Source organism: Rhamphochromis sp. 'chilingali' (assembly GCF_963969265.1).
Source record: "Rhamphochromis sp. 'chilingali' genome assembly, chromosome: 13".
In the NCBI taxonomy this organism is placed as follows: domain Eukaryota; kingdom Metazoa; phylum Chordata; class Actinopteri; order Cichliformes; family Cichlidae; genus Rhamphochromis; species Rhamphochromis sp. 'chilingali'.
In genome coordinates, this window is record NC_137940.1 from 20,090,408 (window position 1) to 20,114,677 (window position 24,270).

General features: G+C 44.2%; 2 protein-coding genes across 4 annotated transcripts in view; both read right to left on the reverse strand.

Annotated features, from left to right (window-relative positions):
- st3gal5 (ST3 beta-galactoside alpha-2,3-sialyltransferase 5) overlaps positions 1-11,188 on the reverse strand; it is a 34,325-nt gene extending 23,137 nt beyond the window's left edge. For all 3 annotated transcript variants that reach the window (XM_080900648.1, XM_080900647.1, XM_080900646.1), the window contains exons 1-2: positions 11,068-11,188; positions 5,294-5,400 (exon numbers count right to left, since the gene is read on the reverse strand). In XM_080900648.1, the coding sequence (XP_080756774.1) occupies positions 5,294-5,325 (32 nt within the window). In that variant the 5' untranslated portion in view covers positions 5,326-5,400; positions 11,068-11,188. The remainder of the gene's footprint in view (positions 1-5,293; positions 5,401-11,067) is intronic.
- Positions 11,189-12,164: 976 nt separating this feature from the next.
- polr1a (RNA polymerase I subunit A) overlaps positions 12,165-24,270 on the reverse strand; it is a 28,207-nt gene continuing 16,101 nt past the window's right edge. The window contains exons 25-34 of the mRNA XM_080901182.1: positions 24,050-24,217; positions 23,083-23,218; positions 22,724-22,878; positions 22,513-22,642; positions 22,296-22,406; positions 15,820-16,080; positions 13,383-13,583; positions 12,954-13,071; positions 12,699-12,863; positions 12,165-12,482 (exon numbers count right to left, since the gene is read on the reverse strand). Coding sequence (XP_080757308.1) covers positions 12,382-12,482; positions 12,699-12,863; positions 12,954-13,071; positions 13,383-13,583; positions 15,820-16,080; positions 22,296-22,406; positions 22,513-22,642; positions 22,724-22,878; positions 23,083-23,218; positions 24,050-24,217 — 1,546 coding nt within the window. The 3' untranslated portion in view covers positions 12,165-12,381. The remainder of the gene's footprint in view (positions 12,483-12,698; positions 12,864-12,953; positions 13,072-13,382; positions 13,584-15,819; positions 16,081-22,295; positions 22,407-22,512; positions 22,643-22,723; positions 22,879-23,082; positions 23,219-24,049; positions 24,218-24,270) is intronic.

Below are 24,270 nucleotides of genomic sequence, written 5' to 3' on the forward strand. Positions count from 1 at the left end.
GTGGCCGAGACGAGACAGTTCAGGTGGGCGCCCACGCGGCCTGTGGCCGAGACGAGACAGTTCAGGGGGCCGACCGTGCGGACGGCAACGGCGACAGCACTGGTCCGGGGGCCGACCGCGTGGAAAGCAACGGCGGCGACGTGGGCACAGTTCGGGGGGCCGGCCGTGCGGAAGGCGACGGCGGCCACTCAGGCGAAGGCGGTCGGGGGGCCGGCCGTGCGGAAGGCGACGGCGGCCACCCAGGCGAAGGCGGTCCGGGGGCCGGCCGTGCGGAAGGCGACGGCGGCCACTCAGGCGAAGAGGGTCTGTGGGCCGCCCACGACGGCCATGGCGCCCGGCCAGTGGCCCAGCCAGCGGTCTAGAAAATGGCCGTTTAGCTCCAGACCCAAACGAGGCTGGGCCAGGCGAGGCTGAAGGCACGGAGGCTGGGCCAGGCGAGGCTGAAGGCACGGAGGCTGGGCCAGGCGAGGCTGAAGGCACGGAGGCTGGGCCAGGCGAGGCTGAAGGCACGGAGGCTGGGCCAGGCGAGGCTGAAGGCACGGAGGCTGGGCCAGGCGAGGCTGAAGGCACGGAGGCTGGGCCAGGCGAGGCTGAAGGCACTGAGGCTGGGCCAGGCGAGGCTGAAGGCACTGAGGCTGGGCCAGGCGAGGCTGAAGGCACTGAGGCTGGGCCAGGCGAGGCTGAAGGCACTGAGGCTGGGCCAGGCGAGGCTGAAGGCACTGAGGCTGGGCCAGGCGAGGCTGGGCCAGGCGAGGCTGAAGGCACTGAGGCTGGGCCAGGCGAGGCTGAAGGCACTGAGGCTGGGCCAGGCGAGGCTGAAGGCACTGAGGCTGGGCCAGGCGAGGCTGAAGGCACTGAGGCTGGGCCAGGCGAGGCTGAAGGCTCTGAGGCTGCAGCGGACGAAGGCTCTGAGGCTGCAGCGGACGAAGGCTCTGAGGCTGCAGCGGACGAAGGCTCTGAGGCTGCAGCGGACGAAGGCTCTGAGGCTGCAGCGGACGAAGGCTCTGAGGCTGCAGCGGACGAAGGCTCTGAGGCTGCAGCGGACGAAGGCTCTGAGGCTGCAGCCGGGCCGGGCGTGGGTGCAGCTGAGGCTGCAGCCGGGCCGGGCGTGGGTGCAGCTGAGGCAGAGGCCGGGCCGGGCGTGGGTGCAGCTGAGGCAGAGGCCGGGCCGGGCGTGGGTGCAGCTGAGGCAGAGGCCGGGCCGGGCGTGGGTGCAGCTGAGGCAGAGGCCTGACCGGGCGATGCAGGCGCGGAGGCCTCTGGCCGGAGACAGGCAGGGCCAGTAGGCGCGGAGGCCCCTGGCTGAGGAGCGGCCGGGCCAGCGGGTGCGGAAACCCCTGGCTGAGGAGCGGCCGGGCCAGCGGGTGCGGAAACCCCTGGCTGAGAAGCAGGAAGGCTCACAGCTGGCTCTGGGTGCTGTGGCTGCAGGTCCGGGAACTGGACGGGATGGTGGACAGGTGACTGGGAAACAGGAGGCGACTGGACTACAGGGCACTGGGCGGCAGACTGGACTACAGAAGAGTGGAGGACAGGTGGAGACTGGACTACAGGTGACTGGAGGACAGGTGGAGACTGGGCTACAGGTGACTGGAGGACAGGTGGAGACTGAGCTACAGGTGAGGGAACTGATTGGACTAAGGAGACTGACGGATAAACAGAGGCCGGTGGGGCTAATGGCTGAGCTAAAGAGTGAGCTAGTGACGGAGATAAAATTACGGCTTGGGCTCGTAAGGCTGGTGCCTGGGCAGGGGACAGTTCAGCTAGTCTAACCAGTGATACTGCGAGGGCGTGAAAAGCTGGATCAGGAGGTGGATGAAAGGGTGAAGTAGTAGGTGGACCGGTTAGCTCTTCCAAGCCTCCAGGGAGGTCAGGCTGGGTTCTGGCTGCCCTCAGCCTGGGCGCTGGGACAGGCACAGAAGGTGGCTGGACACCAGTCACCCCCACCCGAGAAACAGGAGCGGGTGTGGAGGTAGACTGGGTCGCAGCTGCCCTCCTCCTGGGAGCTGGCACTGGTGTGGGCATAGACTGGGCCCCCATGCTGGTGGGCAATGGCTCAATAATGGGTGTGGAAATAGTGACGGTGTGTGTGTTACTGGCAGGTGTATGGGAGAATGTTCGGGTTTTCCTGCCACCACTATCTACAGTCTTTGGAGGAGCAGAGCAGAAAAACTCTTCCCAGTCCACTTCCTCCTCTAGGAGGGAAACGTCCCATGAACCAAAGACGGGTTTATTATTGGGTTGAAGTGGAGAGTCAAACGAGGGTGGAAACCAGTCGCTGGAACTCACCACCGGGAATTGCTGAAAATAGTCCATTTTATGGCGGCGTGTGCGCCGCTTTCTCCGGGAAGAGGAAGCGGCCGGGATAAACAGCTGAGCCTCTGGCGCGGTAGCCTCCGTCGAGCTGAGGTGGGAGGCGTAGCCGTTGTGCCGCGGCGATGGTGGAGGTCCGGCGGATGAGGCGGCGGGTGTGGGAGCGAGGAGCGGAGTGGCGAGAGAGGGAGTGGCCGAAGCGCGGCGTGGAACGTCCACTCTCCACGGCAAATGCTCCGGTACAGGTGAGGCAGCAGGTGGGGGAACGCGGCGTCTCCGAGGCCCGCCCAGAGCCAAGCGAGTGCCCTCGAAGACGTGCTCTCGCTCCGCGAAGAGCCGCTGTTTTCCCCTGAGCTCCTTTGCCCAACGGGAAAGCGCTGCCTCCTGCCGCTCGTAGAGGTCCGAGTCTGCTGGGTTCCAATCGTGTCTTCGTGGCACGGGTCGTGTCATTCTGTCAGGCGTCGTGTGGAGGCGAGGAAGAAGGAACCCAAACGCAGGACTCGCAGGTAGGTGCAGATTTATTATGAGGAGTGGATGAACAGAACAAAGGGAGAAAATGGCTGGCTGGCTGGACAACTGACTGGAAGGCTGAATGGCTGGCTGGCTGAACGCAGGCGGAAACGACAACAGAACATCACATGAACATCAACATCAATGACACGACAGAGAACTGGTGAAACCGAGGAACTTAAATACACAGGTTGAATGATGACAATGATTGGAAACAGGTGAGTACAGGGCTGAACATAATCTGACTAATGACACGGGAGACAAGCTGACACGGGAAAAGACAGGAAGTGAGAACATTAATGTGGCGAACCAAACTGAACATGAACAAACTGAAATCACTGGGTCAACGACCCAGGAACCCTGACACATGTCTAACTATGGGCAAAGCATGTCGGGATGTTGAATAGTTGAATAGTTAATTGCGTATTAAAATTGACATTTTTTAACTTAAATTTGTCATTTCTTAAAATGTAAAGGGATTTACAAAAAACAAAACTGAATTAAAAACATATTTTTGAATTCTGCATTAAAAAACTGATTTTTAAAAATACAATTTAAAAAGTCAAATAAATAAACAATACCTTCTTTTTTTTCTTTTCCACCAATCCTTTTCAATTTCATTTCGATGTCTTTTTGCATATTTTATTTCACAACTCATTATTAAATTACAAAATATTGTATTTATTAGGGGTGCAACGGTACACAAAATTCACGGTTCGGTTCGGTTCGATACTTTGGTGTCACGGTTCGATATTTTTTCGATACAAAAAAAATGTTCATGCCTTTTTAATTTGTCATTTATTAAAATTATAAATATATATTTTAACTCAAAAGTACAGTTTTTAAATTTAACCCTAACCCTTGTGCGCATTTTTTATTTTGACAGCGAAAGCGCACCTGCGGACCACTTATGTGCAGCCCTGGTTATTTAGCTCATCATATTGCAGCCACAGAAATTATTTTGTCCATGAAACCATAAAGCTGCACTTTCTTTTTGCCTTATAGTCTGATTTGTCATAACTTTTCCGTTTTGTGGTAAGCTTTTCTTTGGCTGTCACTTCTTCACCCTGACCTGTCTTATTTGGCTCAGCAGAACTAAAATATATATCCTGCTGCTTTTACACAGGCACTCACATAAGCTCAGCGATTCTCTGCGCGATCAACCTCTCACATGTTTAAGCTTGCTGCGGGAGATTTCACTTGTCATGTTTGCATAGTAAGCTAACGATTGAAAAGACGATGTCAGAGGAATTGATGCGCAAATTATCATCACTCACCAATCAGTGCTGTCGCTCTCTATACACAGTTCGTGCGATTGCAAAGTGAAAGCAAAAAACAAGCGCAAATTCAAACGCGATTTCAATATGTCACATATTGACAGTGGCTCGCTGATGCCAATGACATAATTACCCAGCTACATTTCCGAAAGAATGCAAAAGCATTGACATATATTTTTCCTTCCTACGATAGCCCGACGGGCAGGGCAGAGATAGATTTTGGTAGCCCAACTGGAAAAATCGCTAGCCCCAGGACGTCGGGCTAGCGATATTGCGAGCCCTGTATCTGATTGAGGAATCACTCATCTTTGGAAAAGAGAGTTTATTACAGAGAAATGGCTCTTTCCAAAATAAAAGCTATACTATCCGCTTCTTCTGGGCTATATTCTCAGCAGCATATTAAACATATCAGGTCCCCATAAGGAGAATCATGTGCTAACAGCTGTCTAAATGACTCGGCTAAAGTTAGTAGCATGCTTGTTGTTTTTGTCTTTGCACTAGGATGATGTCGGTGTAAATGTGCAGTCATATTCGTTGTGTTCCCACTAGTGCTTTCAGGTTAATCTCGTTGAAATGACCTTAACGCCACAACACGGCAAATCTCCGTTAACGAGCTACCGCCAATCGCTCCGTGCATGGGGCTGGACGGCCAACACGTTAACGAGCTAACTGCGCTAACACACTAGTTCCCACCCATGTAATTGAGCATTGCATGGCACATCCAACATACTGTTTTACTTTAGTCCATGACTCGCTTACCTTCAGGGTCATACGTCACATGAAAACCAAAATAATTCCAAACGCCAGATCTGAATGAGGGTGGGGGAGGTCCATGTTGCAAGGAGAGCTTAACTTCTGTCTCGCTAGCTTGCCCTGCGCTCTTCCTTCTGACGATGCTGTCTGTGTTGAGTACTCAGTGGATCTGCGCTCGACAGTGCAGCCTAGGCGGAGTAGTCGAACACAGATTCACTGAGCGCTCAACACAGACAGCATCGTCAGAAGGAAAATTGATAAAATAAATTACAAATGTTGTATTGTTCGATACATATGCGTACCAAACCGAAAGCACTGTATCGAACGGTTCAATATCGATACGAATATCGTTGCACCCCTAGTATTTATATATGGAGGACTTTCCTGGTCCTCCATATATAACCACCAAAATCATTGCAAGTCTTCTGTGTTCTGAATATCACCTGTGTGCTGCCCAGCGTATCTGAAGCCTCATGCTGGTCTCTCTGTTCTGGGACGTCTTCTGGTCTCTGCTGTAGACTGAAGCCCTCTGACTGTCAGGAGTCCTGACCTGCACACACAGGCATGGCCATTACCAAACATTGAAAACAGTGGATGTTCTATGCATGACTCGAGGTTTTGGTCACTTAAAAATACTCAGGTTTCCTGCACACAGACTTTACTGAGCATCTTCCTCAGCTCATTCCAGTATGAAGGTCACCATATGAGATGAATTAATTAGTGGACAAACACAGCTTTTATTTTGAAAGTTTAGTCACTAGAGCCCAGTATTGGCTATTTGCAGATATTTTGGTGTCTGCATTTATTGGGGGTCATATAATTAAAATTTAAGAAAGGAAAGAGGAGAAACACCCTTCAACTATGAGTGCTAATGTTGCTGAATGCCCTCTGACTAGGGCTGCTCAATTAATCGAATTTTAATCACGATTACGATCTGGGCTTTCAACGATCATTAAAAATGACTGAGCCGATTATTAGCCCCTCCCTCATTTATCCGCGACACCTTAAAGGCCGGTCCGTAAAAATATTGTCGGGCATAAACCGGTCCGTGGCGCAAAAAAGGTTGGAGACCGCTGATTAAGAGGACCCGAGGGAAGCTCGGAAAGCTAAGCAGAAGTTATTTGGAGAGGAGAGTGACTGCTGTTGGTTGAAAAGAGAGGTTAAAAAAAACTTCAGTGGTGTTGCACACTATTTTATATTATTTTTTAAAGTCATTGTTAACCCTTTAAATCCGATCAGAGCAGCACGCTCCGTTTTGTGTAACGATTTTTAAATCCCTGTAGAACCTGAACCGTGTAAGCTAGCGCAATAATTTGTTTTGTATATGAAACCGGAGGAGTTGTACTTACATCTTATGCCATCAGCTTGTCCTCGGTCACGGTTTTCTTCCACATATAGCTTTGCAAAAATTGCATAAAAAGTGCTTGCAGGAACAAAAACATAATATTCCAGAAACACACTTTGCCGATCCGATCAGCTGTTCATAACACTTCCCACAGTGAAACAGACATCAGCGCGAACTATCGCATGTCCGCCATTTCCTGGCCGAAACCGGAAGTGACGTCATTTTTGCGGAAATGTAGTTTTTTACTTGTAGGCCTTAAAAACCTATACTGGTCATGTTTGACTTTTCTGAATAGTTTCTGTGATGCTTAGAACTCAAATTGCACTGCTGGAAATAGTTTATTTTGATGCACATGCTGTTTTCTTTGCAAATTTGCATCATAGGATTGTTTTTTCGTTTTTTCTGCAGTGTATATAAAAATTGGTGTATCTCCAAAATAAAACTATGAAGACACTCAAAATAAATTTCCTGTTGTTGTAAACTATTTTTTGCAACTTTTTTGTATTTAAAGTTTTGAGGGATAAACCTCTTAAATTTCTCCAAGTAGAAATATATGTAAAAAACAAAACAAAAACTATTTTCAATTTTTTTGTAGTTTATTGCACTTTTTTGCAATTAATGTAGTTACTATGGACTTAATGCATACATATTATTAAAATATGGGCCATAACAGTTGTATAGCAACTTGAAATGCTCCCACAAATGGCACTACTACTACAACATGTAAAAAAATAATATAAGCTCTGGCGGACTTGGTTCTATGGTAGGTCTTAAAGGGTTAAATAAATATCGTCAAATAATCGAGATCTCAATTTCAGTGAAAATAATCGTGATTATCATTTTTGCCATAATCGAGCAGCCCTACCTCTGACAGTCACACTCTGTGTCAGCAGCACGTATTTGGACCAAAAAATAAATCTACAAGAACACACGCACACACACACACTCAACCATGAAATTTTATGTAACATCTTATCAGCAAAGACTCATAAAGATCACATCATTTTTATGGAGACTAGCTGACAGTGTAATTACTGTAAGATAATTTGTTCCTTAAAAGCAAGCAAAAACAAAAGCAGTTAAAAACACTATATTAGTGTAACCTGTCACATTGTGCTCTAACTCCAACTCTTTAGTGCACTGTGCTCCACAGAACGTAGGCTTACCACACAGCTGTAACGTATTAACAGTTATTAACTTAAACTGTCACTTAAACTTAAACTGTCCTTTCTGTGCACTTTGTTTTTTAAACATGCATTAAATTAAAGTCGATTAGGTCAATTAAGCATTATAAGGCGGAAGGTGGGGGGTGGTTCCCTTTCTTTTTTGCTGGGAGTTGGCAACCCTATAAGTTAGGTTATTTAATATTTCTGCTAAGTTCTCTTTAAAATACCAGAATAGGAAGGATGGTGCAGCTTTAAGTTTATTAGACTGATCACTTTTGCTGAACTATTAAATATTTTGGGTGCAGTGTATTTTTTGCATGCAGGTGTAACAGAGTAGCTTTAGTTTAGTTTAGTTTTTTTAAACTTGAGTATGAACTTATACAAAATGCAGAAAGATATAAAAAAAAAAACATTTTATTGATTATAAAATATGCTATATCGGTATCAGCAGATATTGAAATTTATGATATCGGTATCAGACATAAAAAGTGGTATAGTGCCATCTCTACCATAGAGTGAGATCAACCAGACTGCATTAACTCAAAACACTCCTAGCCTTCCCTATTTAAGAAGAAGTTTCTAACACATTATGCTTTTAGCATGTACAGCACTTTGTGAACTCTGGTTTTATGTTAAAGTGCTTTATAAATAAAGGTGGTATGGTATGGTGGTACATTAAATGAAAAGAAAGGCAACTTTGGAGATTCCACTCATTGTAAAACAAAACCTTATAATTCTGAGTCAATGCCGAGACCATACACATAAGAACAAGAAGACACCACAACCGAAGACTGCCGGGAAAAGTGGGTGAAGAACTTATTAAATAGGAACCTCCCTGAAACTGAAAAGAAGAAGCTAACCAAAGGACTCAATTTTGCCATTTCTCCACCACAGCTGCCCATAGTGGACCTCATCACAGGCACAGAAACAGCGATACGTATTAATAAATGAATATTTCCTATGAACAACACCTATGAGCCCTTAAGACAAGACCTCAGAAGCAACTATAAAAATAAAGTCATCAGTTTGAGCGGTTTCACTGCATCCTCGGTATCTACAAGTAGGCATCACGGGGCTGTGTGGATTCAATAATACAGGGAGTGCAGAATTATTAGGCAAATGAGTATTTTGTCCACATCATCCTCTTCATGCATGTTGTCTTACTCCAAGCTGTATACCGATATCATAAATTTCAATATCTGCTGATACCGATATAAATCCGATATAGCGTATTTTATAATCAATAAAACTTTTTTTTTTTTAAATATCTTTCTGCATTTTGTATAAGTTCATACTCAAGTTTAAAAAAACTAAACTAAACTAAAGCTACTCTGTTACAGTTTCATTCAAAATAGTCAACAGGGTCGTAAGAAGCGTGCGGAAAAACCAAGGCGCAAAATAACTGCCCATGAACTGAGAAAAGTCAAGCGTGCAGCTGCCAAGATGCCACTTGCCACCAGTTTGGCCATATTTCAGAGCTGCAACATCACTGGAGTGCCCAAGAGCACAAGGTGTGCAATACTCAGAGACATGGCCATGGTAAGAAAGGCTGAAAGACGACCACCACTGAACAAGACACACAAGCTGAAACGTCAAGACTGGGCCAAGAAATATCTCAAGACAGATTTTTCTAAGGTTTTATGGACTGATGAAATGAGAGTGAGTCTTGATGGGCCAGATGGATGGGCCCGTGGCTGGATTGGTAAAGGGCAGAGAGCTCCAGTCCGACTCAGACGCCAGCGAGGTGGAGGTGGAGTACTGGTTTGGGCTGGTATCATCAAAGATGAGCTTGTGGGGCCTTTTCGGGTTGAGGATGGAGTCAAGCTCAACTCCCAGTCCTACTGCCAGTTTCTGGAAGACACCTTCTTCAAGCAGTGGTACAGGAAGAAGTCTGCATCCTTCAAGAAAAACATGATTTTCATGCAGGACAATGCTCCATCACACGCATCCAAGTACTCCACAGCGTGGCTGGCAAGAAAGGGTATAAAAGAAGAAAAACTAATGACATGGCCTCCTTGTTCACCTGATCTGAACCCCATTGAGAACCTGTGGTCCATCATCAAATGTGAGATTTACAAGGGGGGAAAACAGTACACCTCTCTGAACAGTGTCTGGGAGGCTGTGGTTGCTGCTGCACGCAATGTTGATGGTGAACAGATCAAAACACTGACAGAATCCATGGATGGCAGGCTTTTGAGTGTCCTTGCAAAGAAAGGTGGCTATATTGGTCACAGATTTGTTTTTGTTTTGTTTTTGAATGTCAGAAATGTATATTTGTGAATGTGGAGATGTTATATTGGTTTCACTGGTAAAAATAAATAATTGAAATGGGTATATATTTGTTTTTTGTTAAGTTGCCTAATAATTATGCACAGTAATAGTCACCTGCACACACAGATATCCCCCTAAAATAGCTAAAACTAAAAACAAACTAAAAACTACTTCCAAAAACATTCAGCTTTGATATTAATGAGTTTTTTGGGTTCATTGAGAACATGGTTGTTGTTCAATAATAAAATTATTCCTCAAAAATACAACTTGCCTAATAATTCTGCACTCCCTGTATAGTCTAATACAACACATCACACAGACCCATCGCTGTCCCTGAATTATTATTCAACAACTTCCTGAATGAAAATGTATTCCACCCAAACCTCAGCCTACTTTTTTCTTTTGTGCATCTATCTCTGACTGCACGAAATGTCCAGAAAAGTGGACATCAAACTCGGAATACTATGCTGAGAAACAAAAATACAAATGTGCAGATCACAGTTGTCTTTTCCTGCCAAACATCTACAAAACGCTTTGTGTAACTGAGTGGCACATGATCAACTCTCTTACCAAGTCTTGTGATACAAGATACATCCTCTTCATTTACAAAAGGGTGTAACCTGCGGTTGTCTTCTGATAGGCGCAGCTCTCTTAAACTTATCACTTCGTGCTTATGTGCCAGAAGCTAACTTTCCCCCCCCTCAAAATACTATTTAGACTCTAACATCGAGATTTCGACTTTATTCTCAAAATTATTCGTAATATTTTTTTCTTAATGCGGTCCCATTGCTCCCTCGTATTAAATCAGTATGAGTGTTTACTGCATCCCTGCTGCCGTTAAGTGGTAAGAACTCCAGGGACAGATTAAGAAGCCTTTTATAAATGCTCGGAGAAAAGGCCGGGGCGGCGGGTGTCTGACACAGTAAATGTGGCCTGTGAAGGTAAATGATTTTATTGCTCCGAGTCTCTTAACAACCGGCCTACCAGCCCTTGAAAAAGTAAAAATAAAACAAAGCTAAACATTTTTGCTTTTCGTAGCTTCGGCTTTCTCCTTCTTTGCTAACGTCCTGCGCAGAGCCGAGGATTGTGGATAAATGCGCCATAACGTTTTTACAAACGCTGTATAATTAAATTCCGCTAAACTGCGTGAAAATATCACATGGATAATCAACTGCTTATTTACAAGTAACGCAAATATTTTTAATACAGCGAAGCTTTTGTAATAGGACAAAAAAAAAGAAAGATACAGCATCAGCGGCCGACTGTTAATATCGGCAGCTTCAAAATGTAGCAAAACACTGACCAGCAACGAAGGCTCAAGTCAGCTTACAGGCTGACCATTGTGTCCATATCGAACCAAACTGTATTTTACCCCCAACTGCTGACGCCTTTCAAACCAGCTTCTACTGTTTCGCCTCATTTCGTTATGACTCACCCTTCCATAGATATCCACGAGCGGTCACGGCGCATCCTTCGCACGAGGGTACATTATCACATCTCGAGATTCTGCAGCTTTATCACACCACCTTCACTGGTCGGTCCTACCGCAGGAGACCAACCAACCAATCAAATTGCGTAAAAGTTCCCATCATTTCCGTTCTTTCGTAATAAAAGCCTCCCAACATTTCAGTGTCCCGTTAGCGCTACAAGCAACGGTAGCTGTTTGCAAAATTTGTCCACAAAACATGTTGTAAACTGAAATGCACAGTAAAATCCGTTAGATTTACTCTTAGAACAGTAGTAATGCAGATTTATAAATCGAGATAAATACACAGAACCAACTTTACAGGTTACACAATAAGGTTTAGGATAAATAAGCCAGAGATGTAAAAGTGTAAATAAATCAGGAGAGAAACAGTAGATACATTTTGTCTGGGTGCAGGACTGGATCAATGCACCCAAGTCACACTGGACTGGTGGACTGTGACCTCGGAATATTTTCAACACACTAACTATAGTTTTTCTGGGTGAGCTTATGCTTTAAAGTACACACTAATTACTCAGCCACCTACACATTACACATGCAGGAGCTGCTTACTCATGGACACCCATATCATGACGCTCTAGAAAGTTTGGAGTCAGCAGTGACGGCGGTTTTTGCTCACTGTGTGCCTCAGCACTTGGTGATTATGGCAACTTTAGTCATCTTGGATGACCTGTTGCACTTCTTAATCATTATCTCTGCAGTAACAGATATTTTACAGACTGACAGTAGCATCCTGATAGAGTACGGCCCTTGAACACAGTGAGAGCTTTAGAATGACACACATATGTTTGTAAATCTAGACCTCATGACCTCAATTCACTGAAAAGACTGACCTCTGTTCAGAGGCTTGAGCTTGAGCTAGAGTAAGTAATCAGATTCATCTTTTTTTCCTTTACCAAACGAACTTAATAAAGACACTCTGGACCTGCTCAAGGCCTGTCTATAATGCTGAATGACTATTGTTGTGTTCCCAAAAACATAAATTGATGTTGTTTACAATTCAAACAGTCCCAATACTGTCACAAAATACATACATAACAAAAATACAAAATTCAATATTCCTTTTATTAAGAAATGAAAACAAAGTGACTTATTCCATCAGTTTTTATGTTCTTTTAATGAAACGTTGCAGCCTGGAAGGCTTTTGCTAAAAGGAAATAAACATATTTACTGATGCATTCTGTAGAGGATGTAAGGAGCCTGCAGACCGGATCAGCTGTGATCTTATCACATCATATCTAACCACTGTCAGCATCTCTGTCTCTACTGCAGAGGCTGCTTCAGTTCAAAGAGTCCTGTTCCACCTCTGACTACTTTCCCCACCACCAGGCAGGCTGAGGGTGACACTAGCTGATCATGTGATCCTGAAAGGGGGGGGGGGGGGAAGAGGAAGAAGAAGAATACTTTACTTAACAACAATGCTGAAAATGTATTTCTATACATTTACTTCTGACTAATGATCAAATCCGATTTAGTACATAGAAAAAACAAAGAGCCTAACGCTGGTAGACCAGTAGCGACCCTCGTAAACTGTGATTTCTCTTCAGCTTTCTATGCTTTATCAATGTTGTCATCCTTACCTAGCATGGTGGCCTGCTTGAGGAATTTGTAGCTGGTCTCGAAGGTCATCTGCTGCAGAGGAGAGGAGTTGGACCGGATTGCGTGTCGGTTCAGTGGCTTATATACACCTTCATAGCACATGTAGTCTGCTACCAGTGATAGATGTCTGGGGTCAACTTCAATACCTGGAGAGAGACGGAGGAAATCTGAGTGATTCTGAGAGCTCTCCTGGTTTGGGGTTTTTTGAGTACGAGTCTAAATAAGAGCATGTTTACCATAGACAGCAAAGACATTTTTGATCTCTTTCTCTATGACCTTCAGAGCCACCTCAATTCCATATGTCTTCGCCATGGCGTGCACCTCATTGGAGTACAGTCTGTTGATGTCCAAGATCTGGAGGAAAATAAATAGAGCTGCAGTGTTGGGACAACTGAAAACATGCAGTCTGGTAAGACAGAGCAACACAAATACAATAAGAAACTGCAGAAGCCTTTCCAAACTACAGAGGCGATATCGCCACAGTTACTCTCTGTATTTCTGATCGGACCAATCAAAATGTAGCTGGAGGAATCTTATCTGTAACCCAGCAACTTGTAACTCTGACCAGCTGTTTACCTTCACTTAATTTAGAAAGGCTTGCAGATGTGCAAAAAAACAAAAAGCCACCCTTATAAGCACGGCATTGTTTCAATTTCACCACCTACATCACTGTACTTGAAGATTTCATGCATGTTGATTCCCTCAGTGTTCAGAACGGTTTCCTTTTCTCCGGTCTTTGTTGTCGTTTCGCTGAGCAGGCAGCGCGTCAGGCCCTTGGTCTCCATGATGACGGCATTCTGGGCCAGCGATGTCAGCACCGAGGTCAGATCAAAGTGCACCTTGCTCACAGGTAATGCCAGGTCAACCTATAAAGGAGACAGATGAGAGTTAATCTACTTCCTGTAGCTGCATACCTTAGCGTCATGCGTGTCAGTGCAATCGCAATACGTCGTAATTTCCAAAAGTCCTCAATTATACAAAACCCAGGCTAAAAACCCCACAAGGATCGATGCACAGGTTGTCTTCTGGAGGGAGATCGTCTTTCACACCAATTGCGCAATTGCACACTGCTGGCACGGTGTCTGTGCACAGAAAATCTGTGTTGCGCACAAAAAAAACCTAACCTGAATTGAAATTAAAATAAATACATTAACAATTCTGTTTTGCAGTGTTAGTCAGTGAGTGACTGAACGATGCCACCTTATCCCATAGTCCAGCCAATGATGCGATTCACATTCGTATATACGCAGCTAATCAACGTCGTTGACAGGCTATGACAGCGTCCTTATGTGCCGACACCGGTGTTTTAGCTGGCAAAGTGGCGTGGCTGATGTGGAGTGAAGCCACGTTAATGACAACGTGGACAACGGTTGGAGATGTGAGCAGGACAGACAGAACAATTGACGGGAAAAGTGTGGACTTCATACCAGTTTCTAAATTGTGTTGACCGGCCACGTAAAACCAGAGTAAGGCATTCACTTTTGGCTCACTCTTTCTTCACTTCCACACGGGGCGGCAGCTGAGGTGAGGTTCTATTTGGGTTTTATTTTTATGTATTGTTTAAGGGAATGAGTAAATCTGTTTTCCTGTTTTCTTTCAGCTGTGGCAGTCCATGTGTGTCTTTGTTTCCTTCCTTCTTTGCCTTAATTATTTGAGAATAAAAGGAGAACCCTGAGAATAATTCTGAATTAGATGGCTGCTTTTTCTTATTCTAACCGGATGAGCCCATGATGCTGATTGCTTCAGCCCTGAACCTTCCTTCCTTCAAAACAGTTTTGTTGTGTGTGTCAGAACAATGAGGCGACTGCTGAATGTTACAGGTGTTACAGCAGTGATACATCTGCTGCTGTAATCAGGTATCAGGCTGTTGTTCTCCTTTATCTCATAGTGGACACAAATTATTTTTTGGAGTGGCACAAATAATTTGTGTGGCATCAGATTTGATGCAGAACAGCTGATTGTTCTGTAAACAGTTTGAAATGTGTATTTAAAAAAAACGCCTTCGCTGCATTTTTAGGGAAACAGCTGCAAAAAACTTTGTTTGCAAAACTCAGTTACTTTTTTGAAGAAGTAACTATATAATTAATTGCCCAGCATTGGTCATTATTTACTGTATTTTGCAGACAGAGTTACAGACTCTCTCCCAGACCACAGACTCATAATACAAGTCAGAACTTTATTTTTTTTAAAAAGAAGAAAGTTGAGTTTTCAAAATTGGAGTTCAAGTTATTTTTACTTCCAAGTGTTAACATACTACACAGGTCATGAACAAGATTTTTTAAATTGTCATTGTAAGTGGGCTAAAGCAGTTAATTAGAAGTAGTCTAACATAAATGTAAATGCTGTAATTTGATTATTTTAATAAACCATGTAACTTGGATGGATTCGATGCTGGCGTGACCACAGTGCTCATGTCTGCTGTTGCTCACAGTGGTCCACAGTGGGTCGCTCAGGGAGTTTGTGTGTTTGCTCAGACACATGCAATATTAGAGGGAACATTGTTTCACACCAACCCTCTGGACTACCATCCACCACTCTTCACTGTGGTCTTCAACGTCCTTTATCCAGTACATTCACTGTCCTCCTCTGCACATGTCCACATGTTTTTAGTTTTTATTGTGGCAAAACTCATCAGTTACTCCTGCAGTTTAGACATGAACGCTGCAACCCACAAATCTACCAGTTCATGCATTCACAGCAGCCACAGTAAGAGCCTTTGTAGCCTTCCTCTTTTCAAAGATGGCACCTGATAATGAATGCTAATGACGTGTTATCTTACAGTAATTACACTTAGGAAGGAAACTTGGTGAGAAATGTGCTTAAATGTACAATTTATGATTTACTTCCTGCTCTTCTACGCAAACTGAGTGAAACTAGCATGACCAGAAGTAGAGGAAACAGTTGCTCCTGAGGGCCAAACATCTTTGCCTGTGTGTGTGTGTGTGTGTGTGTGTGTGTGTGTGTGTGTGTGTGTGTGTGTGTGTGTGTGTGTGTGTGTGTGTGTGTGTGTGTGTGTGTGGAAGCAACAAAGTGAGAGCCATCTCTAAGAGAAAGTCAGTGTTCATTTTTCAGAATCTACTACTCTGACATGCACACACTCACCTCACACCAGAGTTCATGCTTGTGGTCATAGCTGTATCTCTCTATGGCTGCGTTTGACTCCAGCACAGAGTTCACTCTCATCTCACTCTGCGACTCTGCTCCTTCCACTCGTTTTTCTCCCTTCTTCCTCTTCTCTGTTCTCCTCCCGTTAGCCTGAGGCTCCTCCACAGCGTTTGTCTCCTCCTCCGCCTCTTCCACGCCCTGGTCCTCTTTATCCTCTGGGTCATCGCCATTGTCTTCCTCCTCGCTTTCATAGTCCACCTGCAAAAAAATGAGCCTGCTAATCTTTCTGGCCTTTTGGTAACATATTGAACAGGAAGCACGTTTCTTTGTGAAATAAACTGATATCAAACATCAAACAAAGGAGCGCCCATTTTAATTTTTAAAAGAGGCAAACCTTAAATCAAACTGAACATATCTGAGAATGAAAGTTAATCACGGACCACAGAAACCTCAAGGTGCACGCCCTCACAGACAGAAACTTTCCACCGTACTTCACTGTCTGCACTCCTTTGCCTTTGCATATGATGTTGATCATCTGACAAACCAGAGGAACCTGACACTGAGGGTTCGTTGTGTTAAAGCACATATGTTAAAAATGTGTTTAACACATGTGCTGCATTGGCTCAGATACAACACATTGTGTGAATTTTGACACGCTGTTTTAAAACAAAACCCACGCTGTGTCCAAATTCACGTTCAATGTGTCCAACACATTTTGTGTGTCATTCTTTAAACACATCCTTTGTAAGAGTGTATGAGTCTTACAAGTGTGGCGCATATTATAAACATATAAAACATAAAAAGTACTGAGTGAAGATTAAAAATGGCATGTGACAGACAGCGCTGCTTTTATCAAGGAATTCTCAGAATTTTTAACAAACATACATTCAAACTATAATATGATCATTTTAACCGGTGATTTTAACCTGCACATAGATAATCCTTCTGACCCTGCAGCAAAAGAATTCTTAAACATTCTTCACTGTTTGGATTTTACCCAGCACGTCACGCAGCCGACTCACAACAGAGGACACACTCTGGACCTGGTCATCACCCATGGGCTGTCCACCAGTGTGTCCTCTGTTGTTGACTTGGCTGTCTCTGACCACTACTGTGTGTTTTTTAACATCACCGGTTTTATTCAGCGGGAGACCTTGGTGCGAACTGTGAGGAGGCGCTATCTAACCTCTGAAGTGGCTGCAAATTTTACCAGGGTTTTAGACGAATGCCCCCCTGTGATTTTACCTGCACCCTGCGATCTGATTTTTAATCATTTCAACAGCAAACTGAAGAAAAGCCTTGACTCCGTTGCTCCACTCACCACCAAAAAGATTAACGTAAAACACGTATCACCCTGGAGAAACGAAGAAGTCAAAAAACTCAAAAGAAATTGCAGGGCAGCAGAAAGGAGATGGAGGAAAAATAAAAATACTATCAACCATCAAATATTTTGCGAGCAACTTAAAATGTACAATACCGTAATACATTAAGGAATTCAAGAAATTCATACTTCGCCAAAATAATCAGTAATAACAAAAATAATCCCAAGGTCCTCTTTTCCACCATAGATCATTTATTTAACCCTGATTTTAACAGCTCCAAAAGAACCCCCACAGACTCACTCTGTGAGCAGTTTGCAGACCACTTCAGGGGAAAAATCAGCGCCATCAGATCTGATATTTTATCTAATCGCGATATGTTTGTAAACACATCTGAGGGCTCGATTGTACCTGAGGAGACACTGGACAGCTTTGTCCTGGTTAATGCTGAGAACTTTCAGAAGGTTTTCTCCACAGTGAGACCCACCACATGTCTTTTAGATCCAATCCCTTCTTCACTCTTTAAAACACGTTATGGATTTTTTGAGGCTGAGCTTTTATACATGATGAATTGCTCTCTTCAGTTGGGTGTCTTCCCTGCTGCCTTTAAAACGGCGGTGGTGAGGCCCCTTCTGAAGAAGAGCAATTTGGATTGTAATGATTTTAATAACTACAGACCTGTATCCAACTTACCATTTTTAAGTAAAATCTTAGAAAAACTTGTTTTTACTCAGATTACTGATTTTCTCAATGATAGACAGATCCTGGAGATATTCCAGTCTGGATTTAGGGTGAACCACAGCACAGAGACTGCTCTCCTAAAGGTTTTAAATGATCTTAGATGTAACTGGGACTCCCAAAAGCTCTCAGTCCTGGTGCTACTGGATCTAAGCGCAGCCTTTGATACAGTAGACCACGCTATTCTTTTAAACAGACTGAAACACATGGTGGGCCTCTCTGGTGCTGTACACAACTGGTTCACTTCCTATCTCTCTGACAGAACTTTTATGGTGAGTATGGATACATGCTCCTCTAAGATCCATAGAATGACATGTGGTGTGCCTCAAGGGTCGGTTCTAGGCCCTGTACTTTTTAATTTGTATATGCTCCCTCTCGGCAGTGTCATCAGGAGGCATGGAGTGAACTTTCACAGTTACGCTGATGACATGCAGCTGTACATCTCTGTGTCTCCTGATGACACCAGACCAATGGATACCCTTTTTAACTGTATCTTAGATATACGATCTTGGATGGCAGAAAACTTTTTACAGCTTAACCAGGACAAAACTGAAGTTTTAATCGTCGGTCCTGAGGCTCAGAGAGAGAAACTCTTGTCTAAATTACAGGCATTTTCACTATGTCCTTCGCTACAAGTGAAAAACCTGGGTGTTATTTTTGACTCTGAGCTTGGTTTTATCCCACATGTTAAACATGTAGGGCTGCTCGATTATGGCAAAAATGATAATCACGATTATTTTCACTGAAATTGAGATCACGATTATTTGACGATATTTATTTAACCCTTTAAGACCTACCATAGAACCAAGTCCACCAGAGCTTATATATATATATTTTTTTTTACATGCTGTAGTGCCATTTGTGGGAGCATTTCAAGTTGCTATACATCAATACAACTGTTATAGCCCATATTTTAATAATATGTATGCATTAAGTCCATAGTAATTACATAAATTGCAAAAAAGTGCAATAAACTACAAAAAAAAATTGAAAATCGCTTTTGTTTTGTTTACATATATTTCTACTTGGAGAAATTTAAGAGGTTTATCCCTCAAAACTTTAAATACAATAAAGTTGCAAAAAAATAGTTTACAACAACAGGAAATTTATTTTGAGTGTCTTCATAGTTTTATTTTGGAGATACAGCAATTTTTATATACTGCAGGAAAAACAAAAAACAATCCTATGATGCAAATTTGCAAAGAAAACAGCAGGTGCATCATTTTACTGTGGGAAGTGTTACGAACAGCTGATTGGAACGGCAAAGCGTGTTTCTGGAATATTATGTTTTTGTTCCTGCAAGCGCTTTTTATGCAATTTTTGCAAAGCTATATGTGGAACGAAACCGTGACCTAGGACAAGCTGATGGCATCAGATGTAAGTACAACTCCTCCGGTTTCATATGCAAAACAAATTATTGCGCTAGCTTACATGGTTCAGATTCTACAGGGATTTAAAAATAGTTACGCAAAACGGAGCGTGCTGCTCTGACCGGCTTTAAAGGGTTAACAATGACTTTAAAAAAATAATATAAAATAGTGTGCAACACCACTGAAGTTTGTTTTTTTTTAAACTCTCTTTTCAACCAACGGCAGTCACTCTCCAAATAACTTCTGCTTAGCTTTCCGAGCTTCCCTCGGGTCCTCTTAATCAGCGGTCTCCACCCTTTTTTGCGCCACGGACCGGTTTATGCCCGACAATATTTTCACAGACGGCCTTTAAGGTGTCGCGGATAAATGAGGGAGGGGCTAATAATCGGCTCAGTCATTTTTAATGATCGTTGAAAGCCCAGATCGTAATCGTGATTAAAATTCGATTAATTGAGCAGCCCTATAAACATGTAACCAAAATTGGATTTTATCATCTAAAAAATATAGCCAGAGTCCGCCCTATTCTCTCTCGGGCCAACACAGAGATGCTGATGCATGCTTTTATTACCAGTCGCATTGATTACTGTAATGCCCTGCTCTCTGGTCTTCCTAAGAAGAATATTTCAACTTTACAACTTTTGCAAAACTCGGCAGCTCGTGTGCTGACGAAGACCAGAGGGCGGGCCCACATTACACCGGTTTTAGAATCGCTGCACTGGCTCCCCGTGTGTTTCAGGATCGATTTTAAAGTTCTTTTATTGGTTTTTAAATGTCTTAATGGTCTTGGGCCTTCTTATCTCTCAGATCTGCTTTTACCATACGAACCCTCGCGGACCCTGAGGTCCTGTGGTGCTGGCCTTTTAATTGTCCCTAAAGTCAGGACACATACTCACGGAGAGGCAGCTTTTCAGTGGTATGGTCCTCATCTGTGGAACAGCCTGCCGGAGGAGCTCAGGGCCGCAGAGAACGTACATGTTTTTAAGAACAGGCTCAAGACCCACCTTTTTAATTTAGCTTTTACTTAGCGTTTATTTATTTTATGCTTATTTATTCTATCCGGTTATTCTATTATTAATTTAGGCTTTACCTAATATTTATTGATTTTATTCTTATTCATTTTTTAATCTTTTTACTCTATTTATATTTATATTGTATCCTGTTTCTTATTTATTTTATCATTTTACCCTGTATATATCCTATTGTGTCATATCTCCAGTGTTTCCTCAGAGGGCGCTCTCTGCACCGGGGCTGTGATCGACTGTGGCTGCGGGGTCTCTGGGGGTCCTCTCAGCCTGGCTGGGGGGCTCCTTGGCCTCCCTCCTGCTGTGTGCCCAGCCTGGAGGCTGCGGTCTGTGACCGCCTCCCGGTGCAGACGGCTCCCTGTTATAGTGTTTCCTCACTTGGCTCATGCGAGCCCAGCCCAATTTTTACTCTTTAAGTGTGCGCGTGTGTGTGTGTGTGTATGTGTGTGGGGGGGGGGGGGGGGATATGTGTGTATTCACATCATTTATGTTAATGAGAGTGTGGGGAGTGAGTTGGAGGGTGGGGTGGGCTGCTTTTAACTATGTAAAGCACTTTGTGCTACATTTTTTTTTTGTATGAAAAGTGCTTTATAAATAAAGATTGATTGATTGATTGATGTGACATTTCACCTCTGACCCCGCCTTCAGATCTGAAGGCTAGAGTGACAATAATGTTATACAGCCGTAAAACTATATTTCTTGCTGCTATTGTTTGTACTGACAACATACACACGGGGAAGCACATGTTCAAAAGAGCACATTACTTTGGACGTCTGACTTTTTCTTCAAGGTCAAATAAATGAAAATTACTTAGGAAATGATACTGATATATGAAGATTCCCATGTGACTTCTGACCTCATGTCTAAGTTTCACATCTGTTGTGTGTTGTTTTCGATCTGGGACAGTTTCCAATTTCCTTGTACTATTGGCCTGGGTGTGACAGTGCAATTATCTTTCTTTCTTCCAAGCTGACCCCAAAATGTGTTGTGTCTTTAAAGCAGTGTTTCCCAACCACTGTGCCGTGACACGTAGGTGTGCCGTGGAAGATGATCTACTTCCACCTGATTAGTACTCTAAGCCAGAAGTTCCCAAAGTGTGGGGCGCGCCCCCTAGGGGAGGCGCAGAGCCATTGCAGGGGAGGCCCTGTATGAATTAAAAAACAAACAAGAAAAATGCTTGGACACTGCTAGCATAATGGACAGGTTTTTGACGGGGCTCCCACAAAAACTCAAAGCAGAAGATGAAGCATCGTCAAACCAACTTCCTTCCAAGCCAAATACTAGAAAATATGATGAAGCATATCTTTCCTTTGGCTTCACTTGCACAAGGTAGGTCTCATCTGCAGAATTAGTTTCCCCTGCGTTGGGAGCACGCGCTGGGCTCTCCAAATCCTGACAAACAGTATCCCACATTCTGGATTTTCGCGAAGATTTTCTTGTAAAAGAAAGGGGGGCCTAGCAAAAAAGTTTGGGAACCACTGCTCTAAGCGATCGCCGTGAATTATATTCTCTTCCAATAGAGGGCAGTACAACTGCCTGCTCTAATTAAAAGAGCTGCCAACTGCCAGTAAAACAGAAGAAGATGAAGAAGACATAATATAATTACATAATAGCCATGCTGTGGGACCACGCAGCATAGTGATCGATAAATATTTGAAAAGAAAAAGCAGTCAGTCTGACCCGAATCCTGGAGAAAACGCAGACCCAGGTGAAGGGCCTAGCATGAGTTGTGGTGTACTGGAGACAAACCGAGCCAATTTCACCATACCTGGTGCGCAGGGAAAAATGATCAATAAGTATAATAAGTAATGAGTACGTGGAGTGGATCAGTACCAAGCTGTTCAAAAACGACTCCAACTTCATCCCAGCGGAGGACTCCCACACCTCATATTTAAACATCTCATGCACTGTGTCTGGTTTCCTGTTTTGTATCTGTCAGCCTCCCCACGATCGCCCACTGGCAGTTGCGACAGGCAGGAAAGAGAGTGGGCTTCAAGCACACACCACATTTCTTATCTTCATACCTCCTCTTCCTGTTTGCCTTTCCTCTTCGCATCCGAAGCGTCAGTATCTCCTTCATTCTCCTGGTCGTCAACGATCTCTCGCTCCTGCTCTTCCTCTCCATCATCTAACTGCTGAATGACAACGTGACAAAGGTTTGTTTTTGCAGTGGGAAAGAAAATGTTTGAACACCACATGTGCTGTAAATGCTTCAAAAGAACACTGAATTAAAAAACAGACCCCTCCTGAGGCAGCTGCTCCATTGCCGTCATCATCCCTGTCTCTGGCGGTGGCCCTCCTGGTCTCCACAGCGATGGAGGCCAGCTTGGCAGAGCGCTTCTTTATGGCGTCGAGGAGGAGACGGAAGAACCTGGAAGGACGAAACAAAGCGTGAGGAAGGTGAGGAACAATGACAGTGCTTCCTTTATGGCACAGTGAAACAGACACACACCTGGTTTCCATGTAGTGGAGGATCTGCTGCGGTGACAACAGCCTATCATCAGAGTAGCGCTCTGGAGGCAGGAAATGGAAGGTGATTTTGAACACCCGCAGCTTGTGGTGATTTTCAATTCGCAGCGTCTCAACCACACCCACCTTCTGCAGCACCTGTTCTCACACACACACACACACACACACACACACACACACACACACCTGCAGTGAGTTCCTCCCGCTCATTCCTCACATGCAGCCACAGTTAATGACAGGCAGGATCAGGGAACATGTGCCAGGCAATAAAGATTAGAGGGAGTGAAAATTGGGAAGGTGAATAAGTAAGCAAATCAGACGCGCAAGAGAAGTGATTCCTACCTCAGCTAGGCACACCCGGGCCAACTTCTTACGAAGCACTTTCACCCTCTTCAAAGCTCTCTTGTTGTTGAGCACTGGAACGCTCATCATGGGGGTTTTAATGTTGGCGCTGGCCACCATCAGGATCTCTCTCAGACTTTGAGGAGGACACACACAAAATGAGAAACTGAGGGAAGGTATAGTGGAAGGCTTTGACAGACAAAACAAAAGCCTCTGACACAGGGATGCTGCCAGCAACCTGCTGCACACGTAGTGCCACCCAACCTTAATGTGAGTATGAACTAAAAATACAGTTTGCCTGTTAGAGGATTTTTAAGTTTTATTGTCATGAAATGCAACTGAGTGATATACTGATAAGTGTTTAATATTTCTGCTTATGCAAAGGTCTTTCTATCATGAACTCTCTGAACAGTCACATCACAACACCACAATGAGTTGTGAAAACAAGCTGTTATTGTTAGATTAAGTTCCAGAAACTGCATGTTCTCTCCCCACGAGTGAAGAGCGTGCAGCTAAGTTCCTGTTTTATCTTTGCTTTGCCATGTGACATCACTATACTGAGTGTATAAATAAAGATGCAAGACAAGTGTGGGGTGTGTGAGTCTTGTTGGGCTCTCACCCGTGCACGTTACCTGCTGAACTGTCTGAGTGTCATTTCTTCACCTGAGTGTTTGATAACTGTTCACCCCTAACAAAACCCTTTACAGACACAGCTAACTGGAAACAACTGTAACGTGTTGGCCCACTCCTCAATTTCATTAATGAGTGTGCAATTTTGTCCGTAATTCTATTTTTTCAAGCCGCCGTATTGTTGTTCGACTGGTTCAACCAGCACCTCATGCTTCCTTCGGCCCACACTTCTTTTGAATCAACCAAGTGCAAAAGCTTATTAAAGTGTGCAAAGACTCTTTTAACGGCACTATGACACTGTTGTGCCCCCACATTTGCGATGAGGACGAGTCATTACCGAGGTATTCCCAAAGTGACGTTCATCTCTCCTCTGCCAGCAAAGTGGAAGGTGTTGAGAGTCATCTGGGTGGAGGGCTCACCTATGGACTGAGCTGCCAGCAGACCCACAGCTTCACCTGGGTCACACAGCGAACGCTGCCACTTATAATGCAGCAGCTGGCGAAGGCTGAGGACAAAAACAGAAAGTTATAGCCTGCACAAGTATCATCTGTCCCAGCT